We start from the raw sequence: 18,722 nt of genomic DNA, 5'->3' as shown, positions 1-18,722 counted from the left end.
CTTTTCGGATCCAATTTTTATCAAACTTGGAATTTAGGCTAAACCTACAAGATCTACGCATATTAATAAAGCAAACTTGTATTTAATTGACTGAGCCTTTTAACACCCTAAAAGTTTATATCTGATCCAATTTTGATCAAAATTAGAATATTGACTTTTATCATTAAGGTCTTAGAGGTGTTGGGTAGGGCTGGACTTATTTTTGCAGAACTAAAAATAGAATGAGTTCTTAAATCCACACTGATAATATTGCATTATTAAGGGGAAAATTTTAATAATCCCAGTCGCTGTTTTTCCCCTCCACAAAGTTTGAGTTAGCTGATTATATGGATATGGTACGGATTTTCTTTTGGTTTCATTTGCGGCACAGCAACACGATTAGGTTGTTTAGTGCCGAGGAATAAAGTACTTGGCCACGATAGCAGACCCAGGCTGCTTTCAGGATAGGATACGAACCTGCAACCTTTTGGTCGTGAGTCTGACACCATAACCACTTATCCCCCTCTCTGATTGTCGTCAGCAGATGTAAGATGAACCCGTGATTATACAAAATAAATTAAATTTATATCCACTGATCTTCATTACCTATGCAGTATATATTAAATTTATATTCACTGCTCCTTGATTACGTATAAAGTATATATTACATTTATATTCACTGCTCCTTGATTACGTATAAAGTATATATTAAATTTATATTCACTGCTCCTTCATTACATATACACTCCGTTTTATAGGTGATTATCACATTTCTACTTTAATAGCAGAACGATTGTGTGCGGGACTTGCAACTTATATGCACCCCTTCCTTGCGCTCGCGCAACAACACACACACACACACACATACACACACACACACTGTTAATTTATTTCTCTAGATATTGGAACAGTAAGACAGAGGTTGATATATTATGATTCAAAATGACATTACTTGATGCTGGATAATCCTCTGCCATTTTTGACATAATTTCGCTGTTTGAGATTATGTTTTTACACCAACGTTCTTGGAACCATACAAACTGTTGCAAGAAATTCCTTTAGTGTATTTCTTGAAGATAAGATTTTCTTTGATTTCGAAACGTAGATTACTTAAAAATAAAACGTTTTCTATCATAAACTAAGATTCTTTATTACAGGCTCCAATATTTAAAGACTCATGTACTAGAACTCGGTCAGAATAATAAAATACGGCACGATTGAAATACATGTAGACATTGTAAGTTGTGAAACAACAGTCTTTTTGTGGAGATACTTAAGATGAAACGACTGATGTCTTCAACATAACATTACAAATGACTTTTTCTGTAAACGAAACCTATCAGGCCAACAGTCTTTGAAGTCTCGTTTCCAATGAAAGCAAATATATCATGAACAAGAACTAAATGTAGTTCCATAACTGTCTCAGCTAAATTATTGACTTAGCGTGTCTTCCATAATCTGCAAAAATTGGAAAGTATTTTTAGATTAAAGGAATTCGGTTTCGGTAACATCGTTAACGGTTTTCAAGTTTGCTTAGATGAATGAATGCTTGATTAACTCTGTAGATAATGGTACTGTAACAACATTATTTCTGCATTCTGCGCTATAATCGTTTTATCGCAACTTTTTTTTTTATAGCGCACACGCGTCTTGATTGAAAATGACCGGATTTCCAGCAATTGGAAACCAATACGTATACACTGTAGCTAGATTTTTAATTGAAGGAAATACGTGAATGCAAAACAGTTTTGGTTTCTTTCCTACATTAACATAGGGAAGAGCAAATTGTATGATAAACCGTGGTGATTATATCCATGCTTTATGTACTCTTCTTTAAACAACGAGAGTTTTTTTTTAATGATCCGACACTAGATATGCACTTCCTGTGCAACGACTATTTTCTTTTCGGGGAAAAGGGATCGGACTTCGTGGAAGAGGTGGATGGGTGTGCCGTATGTCCAGGCTTTGCCTCTGATTTTTCAATATCTCCAATGTTATTAGGTGGCAAAAGTTTCAGCCTATAATATGGAAACAACAACAAAGAATTCGGCTGGAAAGAAACATGTAGCCATTCTCTCCACCCCACCCCAACACAAAGATAGAATGCTTGATGCTTTGGAATATTTGCAGTTTCTGATTGATGCAAGTCATACCATTAGGAAAATATTAATTGCAAGTCATACCATTAGGAAAATATTAATTGCAAGTCATACCATTAGGAAAATATTAATTATGATAATTCTTTCAGTAAATCAAAGGTGACACAGTTGTATTGCCTATATGTGCTTGACCATTAGTTTAGGAATAAACTAAAGTATTCAGTATAATTGTTATATCTATTTAATAAATATATTTCAAATTACCTGAGTATATTTTGGCGGCATGTGTAAATGAATATTCACTACACTGATGCCGCATAAAACCTCAGACAAGAAATTGCCAGACATTGAGAAGTTGCTGTTGTTGTTGTTGTTGGGTTTAACGCCATTTTTCAGCACGCGATTGGCTATACATGGCGGCCAGTATTAATGGTGGAGGAAGAACCCGGGAAAACCCGGGAAAGAACCACCGACCCACGAGAAGCTACTGGCAAGCTTTCTCACATACCCACATTAGCCGAATCCGAGACTCGAACCCACGCAGACATCGGTGAGATGGCAGTGATCCGTAACGAAGAACGCTTTAGACCACTCGGCCACTCGGGGCCCCACATTGAGAAGTAGAAAATGAATGACTGGATGTTCCAGGAACATTTGCTTAAGTGTAAAATGTAACCCTTTATACTGAAAACCGAAGTCATTTTTTCTTCATACGATCGAGGTAAACATGACTTGACAGTTTTAATTGTTCGTATTCTCACCAAATACCTACTTGTGCAGTAATTCCTTTGGGTATTGTGTACGAAGCTTTACTATAACTGTGTATTAAACTGAGCATTTTATTTAGAAGAAATCTTAATTTTCTGTTATTATATATATACTTAGTAAGAAATTGCGATCTATAATTTGCGTATTTCAATAGCAGGCACGAATGACGACAGTAAAGTCGTATGATATTAGGCACGGATGACGACAGTAGAGTCTTTTTTTATTATCAGACACGGATGACGACAGCAAAGTCTTTTGATACTTCGCTTTTAGAGGAAACTGCTTTATAAATTTTGTATGGTTTGTACTTTAATTTGGAGCCTGTAGTTTTGCATCTGCAGTTGCTTAAGAAATCTATATTTAGTGCTCAGAAAGGAGTTATGCATGCAGCTTAGTATAACATCCGCAGTAGTGGATACACTAGATATTCTGAGGAACTATAACATTCTGCATGTGCTCTCTCTCTCTCTCTCTCTCTCTCTCTCTCTCTCTCTCTCATATTTATTTGTGATGTTTCACACACACACACACACACACACGAATATCCCCTTTATAGACCCCATCTTTTGTTTTCCTTTGATACCAACCAGTCACCTTGAAAAGACGTTAATTTGAATGTTGGCAGTATTTAACACGGTTATTTCTGACAATTTGTAAGCACCTGTTTCAACATTAGAGGAAATACTATCCGACTGGTCTTATTACTGTATTGACCGTCTGCCTATCACAGCCTAAAAATGATTGATGACCGGAAACACACTAACTGTTTGTAGAGGCCTGGCATAGTTAATTGATACCTGCAAATACCACTTTAGATAATCCGTTACATGTCGGGAAAGGAGTTTTAGGAAGAACATGATCTTTCTTTCGGCGTCTGCATTTGAATGTACGCCAGTGTTTGTCTGGGGTACAACAATTTTTAAATGTTATTACTTGTTCAGTTTTGTATCATATTCTCAGACGGAGAAATATTACGGGAAATACTTGTAAAGTTATGTCTAGAAGTGTCTTTCAACGCTTTTGCTACCATGTTGTTCACGATGACAAAAGCTGGTTGTCTTCACGCACAGGACATTTTCTATACACATACAAAATCTTTGAAGGGGAGGATCTGCGCATTTTGATCAGTCAATTAACGTAAACTGCCTGAGAAAAACGTTCAAAAATGAACAAAATACTAGCATAATAGTAAATAACGACGTAGTCCGAGTTTCCTCTGCCCCTTCCACCCCATTTTTGATATTTGGACATTTATGTTACACCGCAACATAAATGTCCAAATATAAAAACTGGGGTGACAAGGGTCAGAGGAAACTCGGACAAATTACGACGCTACAGACGTGATTCGCTTCATACCTGATGGAACATTTCGCCAAAATATTGTCGACTTGGTAGTGCGGGTTCCAAATCGAATACAGACTATGGTGTTTAGTAGTGCGGGTTCCAAATTGAATACAGACTATGGTGTTTGGTAGTGTGGGCTCCAAATCGAATACAGACTATGGTGTTTGGTAGTGTGGGCTCCAAATCGAATAGAGACTATGGTGTTTGGTAGTGCGGGTTCCAAATCGAATACAGAATATGGTGTTTGGTCCACCAAGGTATTGTCTCGGTCATCATAACCGTTCATGTGTATTCCGATAATCACCAAACAGTCTTCTTCTTTCTTTGTTTCCATACCGGTCTTCGTCGTATCTGTCATTGCATATTTCCTCCTAATTGCAATATATACATTGCACAGAGAGAGAGAGAGAGAGAGAGAGAGAGAGTTGGTTACGGTTATAATCATCAACAATGCCATTGTAGTGACCACCAGTTCAAACATATTCTAAATGTATGTATGTATTTCCTTTCTTCGTGTACAAGATCTCAATGGTTGAAAAACGTATTTCCAAATCTATTCACTGTGTCCATAGGCGACTGCAGTGTATGCATCCATCCATCCATCCATCCATCCATCCATCCATACATACATACATACATACATGCATGCATACATATGATGCAAAATAAATTTTTGAATGCCCCTCCCGCTTGCCCACTGCGGACGCCCATGACTGTCAATTAAGAGTTTAATGGGTTTTTTTCTTCTTCTTGTAGTATGTCGTGGTATAAACTGACAGTAGCCAACTCACACAGCAAATAACGCCTGCCCTTCGGACGTTATGTAAGCTGTACGAGTCGGCAACTGACGATTTATACCACGATTAACTAAAAAAAAAAAAAACAACGTTAAATTCTTATACTTGCAATTATTTATAATTTTGTTGACTTTTTATTGTTATTAAGTTTTTAAAAAAAGATATTTCTTATCAGTTTTAGAGCCTGTTTAAGCTAGGAATTATTGTTGAGGCGTCTGTTACGTAGCTATTTATAGTACAGGGAATTCTCCATCTGCAACGTAATAACTACATCAATATCACACAAAACATTCGACCAATGGTATGCGATCTAAGGTTTTGAACAATCCTCACCCACAGGTGCTCGACGCGAGCTTGATGTTGAGAAGGAAAAAAAACCAATAATCTAAAGGAAAAAATCATACAGAGTGACAAAAATACCTTAGATTACCCCCATGACCCGTTCTGACATAGGACCCTCTCTATCATGAGAAGGTACGGAACTTCCAAATACTTCGTTCCACCCATGACCCTCGATTTAGTTTCCGTCTTTAAAGGCACACGGCCATACTATATGACTTGTTTTACTCCTGAGCTATTTCTCTATTCATCAAGCCATTATTGACTTTTCTGCGTTGTACCAAACTGAAGTTACGGGCTCCGAAACATGCGATTTTTTACTCTGAGACAAGTCCGAGCTCATGTGATAACAAGTATAACCTTTTGAGCCAATTATATTTCGGCTTTGACGTGTGTGCCGCATAGTTTACCTATTTTGAAAATAGAGTCGCATGTATATAATGTATGTGCAGGGAAGAAGACAATGTCTAATTCTTGCATAGAACAGGATTCCTGAAGTTAAATCGAGTTAATGGTAAGTAAAAACGTACTTCTGCATCTGCCAGTGTTCTGTAATTCAAGAAGGGATGCACCATAGGGTTAAAAATCGCACGTTTCGGAGCCGTGGTCTTAAACTATCATCTAAATTGGCATGTTTTCTGAGTTCAATATTCAATGCAAAGGATGTGTTGTTTTTGTTTGACATACGAATGACTCTTGATTTTATGCTATCATGAGTTCATTGTAACTTGTGAATCGTTATTGTCCAGACACGTGAGTAACCAATTTTCGCGTCATTAAATATATTTTCGTGTTGATTAACAGTTTAGGTTAGCTACAAGGGCTACTGACAAATAAAATTAAGACTATCAGTAAATGGTTATAGTGATGTGGGTCCAATAGTCAAACAGTGCAAGACATAAAAACTATATAACAGTTATGATGCGGGGTGTAGCGGATCTCCCACCCACCCCACATCGTAACTATCAAGGTCGGCGTCTTACATTGTAGGACTGTGAATCCAATTGTTTTGATGTTAGTCTCTGAATCCCCTCCAACCAATCCTCTTAAATAACCTCTCCCAATCCCCATATCCATTTACATAGTTTTAAATTCATTTGTAACGAGCTGCAGTGCTGTGGCCTCAATGTTGTTGGCAGATTTTGAGTTACCCAGCTAATCTTTTTCGAATCTTGTCAAATAAAGAATTAGTTATAGTCAGAAAATCAGCAAAGATGTGTCATTTTATTATGTCAAATCAATTTATTAAGTTTTCTAAATAAAATATAAACCCACCGTTTTTATTTCGTTTTTAAAGGCGCGTAATGTGTATGCCTTCCAGTTCAGTGTTTACGTTAATTACTTTGCACGTGATTCTATTTATTAGTATAAAGTAGTTCTCCGAACAGTTTATTCAGAAATAAACGCAATTATGTCTGATCACATGATTATGTTCTGACCAATGGAAATCTTCCCCTTCATTCATCAAGTGATGCAACTGCAATTATTTAGGATTTTAACGTTGTTTATTCTGAGTTTATCGTGGTAGTGATAAAGAGATTTAAAATCGATCTGTCGGAAAAGGAATAAATGTCATCTTAAAATACGATCTTGTTTTTATTTCTGTGACCACTGAGTGGCATCGTTAATGCGTGGTTCAGGTTAATATAGGCGTGAAGTCTTATGTCTACACAGAACAACAAACGTCGATATGTATAATAATTATTTACGATACTAATGTCTTGTGCAAGATCACCGTCAGTATAAATCATCACTTGACATTCGACAACTTGTCATAGATTCAACGACAAAATTATCCAACCTTCTTTAAAGTTAAAACTCAAAAGCAGCTATATTTTGCATTTGTATTAGGACGTTTGAGATTTTTAGCCTGTTCCCGGTTGTCACTAGGCGAAACTCGACTTCACTGAATTGATGCTTGCACATAATTGATTCGAACTGGAACGTACGAAAACAAAAATCAATGCAGCCAACAACTTCCCGCATAAATTATGCACTTCGCAAATATTTTATTTCCTTTCACTTGGCTGTATCGTTTCTTACCTTTCAATGCATCATGTTTCTTTCAAATACTTTTTTACATAGTTATCATTAGCAGCCTTAAGTAACATTTCGCAATATTTGATAACTAAAGATTTTCATTCTATTATGTTAACCATAGAAAGCAACATCAAATATGCAGGTAGACGATTTTATAATACATGCACATATTACATTTCCATGCTTACAGTGTTAGAAAGCATATTTCAAGTTAAGCAGAAATGAATGTTCTTAATTGCTAAGATTAAAAAATGTATGAGTCAATTAGAATTTGATTAATAGCACGTTATGCATATTCGACATTTACGCGTGAAATAACAATTACTCTTTATTGTAAGCGACATACTTCGATGTGATAGGAGATGACAGTACCATGTACTTCCTCATAGAAATCCTGTCTTATTGGAGATGACAGTACCATGTACTTCCTCATAGAAATCCTGTGTTGTTGGAGATGACAGTACCATGTACTTCCTCATAGAAATCCTGTGTTGTTGGAGATGACAGTACCATGTACTTCCTCAAAGAAATCCTGTGTTGTTGGAGATGACAGTACCATGTACTTCCTCAAAGAAATCCTGTGTTGTTGGAGATGACAGTACCATGTACTTCCTCAAAGAAATCCTGTGTTGTTGGAGATGACAGTACCATGTACTTCCTCAAAGAAATCCTGTGTTGTTGGAGATGACAGTACCATGTACTTCCTCATAGAAATCCTGTGTTGTTGGAGATGACAGTACCATGTACTTCCTCATAGAAATCCTGTGTTGTTGGAGATGACAGTACCATGTACTTCCTCAAAGAAATCCTGTGCTATAGAAACGACTGTACCATGTACTGCCTCATAGAAATCCTGTGCTATTGGAGATGATAGTTCCATGTACTTCCTAATAGAAACCGTGTGCTATTGGAGATGATAGTTCCATGTACTTCCTAATAGAAACCCTGTGCTATTGGAGATGATAGTTCCATGTACTTCCTAATAGAAACCCTGTGCTATTGGAGATGATAGTACCGTATATGCGAGTCAGATGATGCGTGGTAGATATTTGATATTTTCGAAATTCAGCTGATTTGGAGACCCCCAGATCGTATATGACTTTATATTTGGAAGCAAAAGGCTTTGTTTTATTTCGACAACTTGATTATCTCTGTATCGGAAATTGTTGCATCTCTTCTTCTGCTTATCTGCATATATTAACTAATGTTTTAAAACGCACGAGAAAGTTTACCCAGTCACACTAAACAGCAAGTTCCTCCCCAACTATATATGTTGTATGGTGTCTAATTCCTTCATTTCGTTCTTTTGAATAGCATGCGGAAGAAAATATATGGTGCCCCAGTATCCGCAAGGTGAGAAGTCCTTAGTGGTCTATTAAATATGGCAATAAATAAATGGCATTCACTTAAAAAAAAACTTTTTACAACATAAGTAGTTGTCAGCTACTTTTAAAAATACACTTGAGATGAGTTTTGGACAACAAAACTGCTTTAAAGTGCCTATTGGAAGATGATAAGGCACCGAATAAGGAGAAATGGACATCTCATTTGAGCTCTTTGCTTACATCTGTATATATACTACTATTGCTAATGCCTCATATTTCCTGCTTTCTTTTCAGGCGTTGATCCGGCTGAGAATGTTTCTTTTGAAGACATAGGTAGACTATTCAGTCGGAAATGATTTTCAATTAAAAATTGCATTTATATCTATTGTAATCTTCTTTTTTATACGTGTCGAAATCTGTGACTTGAGAATTGCACGCACCGTGCAGAGAACTGACATACAGGTTTGGGAATAACATTACGACATGCATGTCCTTTAGCACCAGTATTGAAATTTTGGTTGTTTAAAAGGAGTTTTGCAATTGTGGACTATAGATAGTGTGGACCTGACGTACATACGCGTTCACCAATGAAAACCAGTTATTGAGAGTATTCACTGATGCAAGTCAAGATTTTCCAAAATGCCCCGGATGCGTGCAATTCATAAATCACACTTACTAAACGTATCATGCACTACGAGATCAAGAAACTGTACTACTAGTATTACCTATGCGCATTCACTCTTTAAAGACCTATATTCCACATAATCGAATACGTAAGTAAAAAAAAATGATTGCGTTCATTAAATAGTATGATGTTACATTCAAAATTATTTTGTAAATTTTATAAAACAATGTATCATGTCTTTTTCTGCAATAAGGCTACTCTTAATGGGGTGTATGGTATTTCATGGTTGGGTTATCGTATGAATCCAACTGTCTCCCTGTCTTATTTTCCCAAACTGCTGTATTTTATTTTAACCGTTAAAGCGACAAAATGGCATAAAATTAATTTTCATAAGAGTGAGGCACCATTGTAATACTGCAAGGCTGTTTCTTGATCAATTTTGTTTATAGGATCCATGCATTAAACAAGGCACTGGATCGCTAGTGATCATTAACGGATCGCTAGTGATCATTAATGTTAAATCTAAATGACATAAAGTATTGAAAAGGACCATTAGTTTCTCTTCTTCTAGCGCAAACAGCAATACATAAAGTTGATTGCTCTACTCTTCTGAACGGCATTTTGACGCTATCCATGCCTAAATTTGCGCTGCGCCTTTGCGACTCGTATCAGTATTAACTGCAGTGTTGATTATTTTCAAAAGCGTGTAATGCAAACTGTGGATACTTTGCCCACAACACGGAAGAGCTAGTATCATCCACAGAGCTTACAAAATCATAGTGATAAGCTAGACCGGCAAGTGTTTTTAGACCAGTTTTACTTATAACATAATTGGATACGCAAGCAACAATGTTTCTACGCACATCTATTTCCAAAAGGTTTTCTTGGTATGCATTCTTGAAACAGCAGAATGACTGAACGTTAGATTTTTCAGCTACCAGATTGGCCTGCATTATATTATGGAAAATTAAATGTTCCTTTTTGTAATGGTGCTCATTATGTTATATTGATTTTATAAACTTGTGATTAGTCCTAAGACTTCGATCTCGCAGATCACAACAATGAGCCTGATTTTCGTTTCGAAAAGGAATACAGCAATATTTAACAACGGAGTTAAGGCTTTTGAGAGATTTAAAGTGGATTCGATGGACATTTCTTGGAATAATTTTATAAAACAAAATTAACACATGATCAGTAATCACGAAAAGATATGGATTTTTTTATAGCAGTTTCAATTAATTTGTGAATTAATGAAAAATCCATAAAAATATAAATTTGAGTTATTCACAATTCAAATTTCGTCATCAGTTATCCAACAACATTTATAAAATACTTTCCAAATGTGTGTTTTTATTTATAAAATAATCACATAAGTTACCTTTTCTTTCCTTTGACAAATGTGGTGCAAATTTTTGTTTTTTTTTCACTATTACGTGTTTTAAACTTCGAAAAGACACCTAATTGTTTGGGAGCACCAGTTTACCTTTTGTTTTACTTTTTCTCTTTGCACCAAATATATTTTTATCAATCTCAGTTTTGTATGCCTGCCGTTTGAATTCGTGTAAAGTGGCATATGTTCATGGTATTGAAACGAGCACACTTTTTTTCTGTAATGCATTTCATGTCTTTTAGTTTTTTCATTATACATTTTTGGAGGGTCATAGATCTTGCATAATATTTAAATTATATAAACACATATTTAAAGAAAAATGAAAATGCAATATTTTTACTATATAATTCAGCACACAAAAGTCAAGGCACATCACTTTTCCACGACATATATGTCACATATCAAGAAACACTAATTGTATATGAAATCTCGCTGAGTGCTTATAAATTGGGATAATGATATATATATATATATATATATATATATATATATATATATATATATATATATATATATATATATATATATATATATATATATATATATATATGATAGATAGATAAGGACACATTTTTTATGGCAGATAGGAACATTTGGGTGCACTCAACTTAGTTACGGAGCTGAGTAGAAATTTCTTGAGTTCTGGTTGATTTGCTGCAACATGAAAATTTAGAAAGGTCCTAATATCACTCGGATACTGCTGAACTTGATGCGCTGTTTGATTGATATTCTCTGTCTACACGGAGCTTAATGTTTAATTCACACATTCATTGGTGCACGATGTGAACCGACCTGATCAATAGTCCGGGTGAGACTGTCCCAAGACATTGTAAAGAACATTGTTCACTTCTAAAAGGTTAACCGACATTACAATAAATCAAAGCTCTAGTATTGTTGTACATGTTGTTTGTTTGGTGCCATGTAGGGGTTTTGGCTTTTAGGAAAAAGGATATATAATCATAAAGAACGTTTGAGTTATTGCCTTGATTGTCGCAGATACCAGATTCCCTAAAACAAAGATTATATACAAATTCTGTTTTCGATTAAAAAATGTTGATTTTGCTGGAATTTATAAAGTACTTAATTTGTGCACGAGCGTGTGCATAGTCAACAGTAGAGAAAGAAGGGCAACAGACAAGATATGATTAGAGAAAGGCTGAATTGTGCAAAATGTGGCAATAAATTTCAAGCTTCAATTCAATGTGCGTCGACACAAATAACGAAGCAAAACGTGTAGTTTGATAGCGCAGTGATTGAATGTAACCAATATTTGTCAATGTATGACCATTCTTGAATATTTCAGTAACTTTTAAGATCTTGATTTAAAATCAAGTAGCATACAACCCACACAAAGCGCGTTTTGGGCGGTTAACCCCTTTCTACAAATTGCTAGCAATGCACGCAACAAATGCAGCGAGTTTTCAGAAAGTATTTGATCCAATGCGTTATAAAGCAAACCTTATGCGAAGCGCGAAGTGACCTTTTTCTTGTGCCATTGGTGCGTAAAATTATTAATTGTCATTAGATGTATATTGTAACAAGTTTACTTGTTTGTTTCTGGTAGATATTTAAGATGATCACCACCAATAGGGTAAGAACTTGTAGGACCTGAGTAACGTTTTTTAAATCTACTGTTTGACATGTATAAATTGTGGCATTTCAAATCTTTCTATGATTTCACTGATTTTATTTGCAGTATTTGGCATAGAGCCAAGCTTTGACGTTCCAATCATCAATGTAACTGTCCACGAGGGAGACACAGCTGTGTTACCATGTTCAGTAGATTATCTTGCAGAACACAAGGTACTTTGACACAATATTCAAGTCAGTAACAAATACAAATGTAATCTTTACAACCTTCACCTCAGATTTGATGTATTAAAGTTCCGTCGCAATTCAGCGCTTATCAGTTTTATACATTCCATACGTACTTGCTTATAAGACGAGTACAACTTCAAACTGCACAGATCCAGGCCTACCGTCGCACAATGCATTAGCAGTTCTTTGTGGCTAGTTAGGAGTAATCAGTAGAACAAACAAAGTAAAGTGTGATCTTCAGGCGCATTGTTACGGCATATCATGATCTATGTTAATTTGACATTGAACTCGACTTATAGGCGAGTAGAGATGGTACTAAAGTCATGTTGGTAGTTTGCTGGTATAACTGAAGAAGTCATTCCAGAAATATTTTTACCAGTGGGTTAAAAGACTAATATTTGACCTTCCATATATATGACGGTCGTCCCCATTCTAACACATTTAGTAAATTGAGGCAGAAGTTATATTTGAAATCATAGCTATAATTTATCTATTGGTCACGAGGAACACTATTACACTACTACAATCACATCAACGTTTCTGACAATATATAACAGATTATCCTGCCATCAAGTTTGACGTTCAACCAATCAAATGACGCGTTGCATTCACGTATGTGTCAAAATATTTAGTTAGTGTTTTGTTACGCATGTAGCTGAAGTAGCCAGAAAAAACGAGTGGTTCTGGATATGATGAAGAAATGAAAACAAAATATAAATCCATGATTGCAATGTCTACGTGCTGAAAATGAAATCTGATTGAGAAAATATAGAAAGCGTTACTTTTTCAATTTACGTGTATCATAATCTTTAGCAATCGTGTTGTTTTCTAATAATAAATTTCTTGTGTGAGTGAAAACCTTGAGAAAGAGGTTTTATATAGCCATAATAATTTCGTTTATTTTTTTCAATCATTTACATACCTGTGTGTAGTTTTGTACTCTGTTAATCATTCGTCTGCACAAATAATGTTTCAGGTTGTCTGGACGGACCAATGGTCCACTTTATTGACGCTGGATGATCGACGTATCATTGACGACACAAGGATAAGCATAGAGCGGCCGTACACAAAAGACTGGAATCTCCACATAAGGAAAGTGGAATACAAGGACAGGGGAACTTACACATGTCAAATCAACACAAATCCAGTCAAAACAAAATCAGTGATGTTGAATGTTTTAGGTAAGTCCATACGGAAATAATAATTTTACTTTAAGTCACGTATCTTGGTTATTTTAGATGCATAATAAAATCTCGCAGCTGCTCAGTACATCATCTCCTCTCGTATGAGGCTCCACGTTTTCGTGCAAATTAAGAATAAAGTAAGAAGTTTTAAATTCTCAACAAACAAAAAAAAAACATTAAACTTTTTTGACATCAATGTCTTTTTTCATGCATGCATTTTAAAGGAAAATATTAATTAAGAATCGACATAACGCCAAAATCGTTGCTCTACACTACTAGAAGAACTGCCATTAACTCGCTTCAAAGATTAGCGACTGATCTCCCATTCGTTTCTCTGCCTTTGTAAAACCAGGAAGAATCGAACTGCCTATATGCGTATGTGTTGAGTATACATTAGAAATATTATTTTAAAGAAGCAAAACAAAATAAGAAACTGTAATCGAATATCAAGGTATGACGTACTTTATAAATGTAAATCACACTTAAAACACTTTATCGAGGGTCAATACGAGTACTTCGCATGTTCTCGTATTCAAATGTGTATTATCGGTTGTTATTGTATGACGTCAGACATATGGTTGACTATAACGCTACCTTTGCGTAAGGCTGAAAGTAACTATTTTTGTTAAGACAATATGTTAGTTATACATTTCACCGTGTGATAAGATACAGGAACACCAGTGTTCAATTTTTAATTCTTGCGTGTTGTAAGTTCTAAGTACTTCCAAAAGCACTTTGGACTAAGAACTTTACCTATAAATTGATCCATGTTTTTCAGTCAATACACTATGATACGGATTTCATGGAGACAGCTTTCAAACATAACAGATTGTCGTGTTATCAAAAGAAAGAAAAACTGTAAATTATGCAGCACCTCCATCATGTATGTACGATAAAATGCTACCTAGGAAAACAATATATTTCATTGAATGATTTCCATAATTCCAGTTCCCTCATTAATTATTAATGGGATGTCCAGTCGAGATACGACTGCAAGAGAAGGCGATACGGTGACATTGATCTGCAATGTTACAGGGGTTCCTCTACCGGAAGTGACATGGTACAAATTACCCATGGATAGGACCATAGCAAAAGAAAGTAAGAATTATCGATCATCAGTATAAATATTAGTCTTGTACCGTAGTCAAATAGCTGTATGTATACAGTGGAACGTGATCAACCCATACCCTGACAGACACATTTAACATTTTCTTGGTGCAAAATTATTGCTTCTTTATTTTGGTTTCTCTGCGATAGCTGCCATGAACAAAGTTTAGTCATAATATGATATCGATCTCACCATTTTTTCTCAAGTTAACATAAAGTTTTTAGTTACTCATTTATCTTGCAATTAGTAATTTGTACTATTACTTAAAACTACCACAATCTTTTTCGTTTTCAGTATTTAATAAGCAACATGTAAATACCATGCATTAAGTTACAACTTGATTAAAAATTAGACTCAAGAAAAAGTGTGTATGCCACAGTTTCTGTGTTCTCCAGAGTAAAATGTTTTAAGTTTTCCTTCGTTAATATATTTCAAACAACAAGCAACATATGGACATATGTTTATTAGAAAAAGAAGATGACGTTCATACAACTGCATTTTCTTTTTCTCAAAAGGCGTTTTTCTAACGCAGTACATTTTTTCTCCACATCTATAAATTATTAGTTTTCATTCGGAAATTCAGTTCATTTGGAGAAATGCAGTTAACATATTTGGGTATTCCTAATACTCGTTTTTGTCTTTTTTTTTCTTCTTCTTCTTTCTTCTTCTGTCTTCTTCTTCATAGACGCTGCACTGTACTTGGAAATAATTTTCTATTTTACGTGATTCTTTGGCATAATGTTGTAACATTCATGCTTTGATACCTCCCTTTGAAGTGAGGTTCTCGGTCATTAAACCGAAATATATCAACCTATTCAAATTAGATAAGCCATGGTATCTTCTTTATGAATTGTCATAGTCTCATTTGATTTACGATTAACCATGGTCTCTTCTTTACGAATAACCATGGTCTCTTCTTAACGAATAGTCATGGTCTCTTCTTTACGAATAGCCATGGTCTCTTCTTTACGAATAACCGTGGTCTCTTCTTTACGAATAACCATGGTCTCTTCTTTACGAATAACCATGGTCTCTTCTTTACGAATAACCATGGTCTCTTCTTAACGAATAACCATGGTCTCTTCTTAACGAATAGCCATGGTCTCTTCTTAACGAATAACCATGGTCTCTTCTTTACGAATAGCCATGGTCTCTTCTTTACGAATAACCGTGGTCTCTTCTTTACGAATAACCATGGTCTTTTCTTAACGAATAACCATGGTCTCTTCTTAACGATTAACCATGGTCTCTTCTTAACGAATAACCATGGTCTCTTCTTAACGAATAACCATGGTCTCTTCTTAACGATTAACCATGGTCTCTTCTTAACGAATAACCATGGTCTCTTCTTTACGAATAACCATGGTCTCTTCTTTACGAATAGCCAATGTGAACCTCCTTTTATATATATATATATATATATATATATATATATATATATATATGTATATGTGTGTGTGTGTGTGTGTGTGTGTGTGTGTGTGTGTGTGTGTGAACAAACAAGATTAGTTCACGAACACTTTTTAAATTAGCCACTGTTATGATGTAGAAATCATTCAGCATCAGGATCAAGACCAGCCAGTACATCTCAGTGCGTCCATTGTTTTATTTAAAATAATTGTGTTTTTTTTAAAAAAAACTATTAGTTTTCGAAACCTGTGGAAGTATGACTTAGTTTGTATTGAAATTACATAACGATTGAAGACAAAAAGTGACTTTATGCGCTGCGAAAACAGATCTCTTTAAGACACAAGTATAGTGCAAAAATGACAAGTTAATTAAAATTGTTTCATGTAGATTTAGTCATTCTGTCTTTGGAGTGTATGATTGTTTTCCATTTAGTCACTTCTCTTCAAAACTATTATGCATGGATGTGTGTACAGATATCCTCTTCGTACGTATGCTAAAGGAGATAATGAACTTTTGTGATTTTTATTTGCTTAAAAAGACTAACATTTAATGCAATGAAAAGATTTCAATATAACAGTTACGTAAATGCGCAAAGGTAGAACACTTCACAGATGCACACAGCCACATCACAGGTGCCCGACGCGAGTTTCATGTTGAGAAAACAAAACGATAATCTGAAGGGGAAAAAATCATAGAGTGACAAAAATACCTTAGATTACCCCCATGACCCGTTCTGACATAGGACCCTCTCTGTCTTAATATATAAGAGAGAAAGCACGTAACTTCCAAATACTTCGTTCCACCCATGACCCTCGATTTCCTCCTGCTATTTCCGTCTTTAAAGGCACACATCCATGCTATATGGCTTGTTTTACTCCCGAGACATTTTTTTATTCATCAAGCCATAAATGACTTTTCTGCGTTGCACCAAACTGAAGTTAGCAGAAGGAAATCGAGGGTCATGAGTGGAACGAAGTATTTGGAAGTTACGTACCTTCTCTCTTATATATTATGATAGAGAGGGTCCTATATCAGAACGGGACATGGGGATAATCTAAGGTATTTTTGTCACTCTGTATGATTTTTTTCCCCTTCAGATTATTGTTTGTTTTCTCAACATCAAGCTCGCGTTGAGCACCTGTGAGCCACATTCGAACCTTGCAACTTATTTCATTATACGAAACGTAGAAATGCGGACTGCATCCTGTAACATCGCAACCAATGTTACAAATACATAACGCTATGAAACTGAAAAGGTGAGAAGATAACCACCTAAAAATATCTTGTATCCATCTAAATACAGAAAATGACACGTAACCTTGTAAACTCTTGAAAGGAAGACTTTTCTATTTCATATGCAGTTTGTACAGAGAAACAGACAAACGTAGTAAGTCAAACATTCACACAAAATTATTACTAAAGTCAGTGAGTGGAAAGCTAGATTCCATTTATTCTGTACTTCTTGAAGGACACATTTCAGATAAGAGGTGTTAGTACAAATCTGTAACTGGACAATATCATGACAATATTATGACACTAATATATATATATATATATATATATATATATATATATATATATATATATATATATATATATATATATATATATATATATATATATCCTTCTGGCTTGCTGGTTTCAAATGCACGAGGTTGATTTCAATCCATAACAATAATGAATAGCTATTATTAACAATGAATAGCTATTATTAACAAACTGGCTTGCCAATACCTAGCTATAGTGTATAATAATTAACTTGTCGCCCTCGCGTTTGATCAGCTTAATTATATTAGTTAATTTTCATATCAATGACGTTTGCTTATTGCCCTGGACACACATATTTTGACAGGTTGTGAGTATATTCCTATTTATTCTTATCGCAAAAACAAAATGTTTAATATTTTAAATTGCAATACAATAAGAAAGTAAGAACCACACACTTCACATATTACCAGTTATAGACTTTAACCTAGAACCTTTGTTAAATTTATCAATACGTATAGAAAGCTATTCATCCTTGGCACAAAACAAAAATATATAATACACTGTCATCATTGCTGTACTTTCCATTTGATTTTGTGCATCAGCCTTTTCGAAGATCTCTTTTCTTCGCTTGTTTTATTTCTTTGCTTTTTGCACGACCTATATATGTTTTGTCGTTTAAAGAACTGAGATTTGTTTCATAATTTAAATTTCTAGGAGTTTTATATGTTTCAGAATTATCCTGATTATACAATTTGAATATTTGTGTATTTGCATATTTCAAATTCACGTCGGCTGAACGTGATATAGATCACGTTAAGGGAAATACTACATGGAAGAAGAAAAAAAGGTCGAAAGAGAGTTTATCAGCAAACAGCATTACGATCTACAAGCAATAACTGCGATTTTAATTTTGACCGTCCGTTTCACCATGCATTTTTTTTTTTTTTTTTTTTTTTGTAGCGAACGTTGCATTTGTCTGATCAACCGTAACGTGTTGGTATTATGTTA

At 35.0% G+C, this 18,722-nt stretch overlaps 1 protein-coding gene across 4 annotated transcripts in view; it reads left to right on the top strand.

Annotated features, from left to right (window-relative positions):
• Positions 1-18,722, top strand: part of LOC149800635 (limbic system-associated membrane protein-like) — a 107,795-nt gene that overhangs the window by 68,537 nt on the left and 20,536 nt on the right. For all 4 annotated transcript variants that reach the window (XM_089954642.1, XM_089954643.1, XM_089954644.1 and 1 more), the window contains exons 2-4: positions 12,403-12,509; positions 13,501-13,705; positions 14,657-14,806. In XM_089954642.1, the coding sequence (XP_089810768.1) occupies positions 12,403-12,509; positions 13,501-13,705; positions 14,657-14,806 (462 nt within the window). The remainder of the gene's footprint in view (positions 1-12,402; positions 12,510-13,500; positions 13,706-14,656; positions 14,807-18,722) is intronic.

The sequence above is a fragment of the Sinohyriopsis cumingii genome, chromosome 4, assembly GCF_028554795.1.
Source record: "Sinohyriopsis cumingii isolate HCF-2022 chromosome 4, ASM2855479v2, whole genome shotgun sequence".
In the NCBI taxonomy this organism is placed as follows: domain Eukaryota; kingdom Metazoa; phylum Mollusca; class Bivalvia; order Unionida; family Unionidae; genus Sinohyriopsis; species Sinohyriopsis cumingii.
This window is presented reverse-complemented; position numbering and strand designations above follow the sequence as displayed.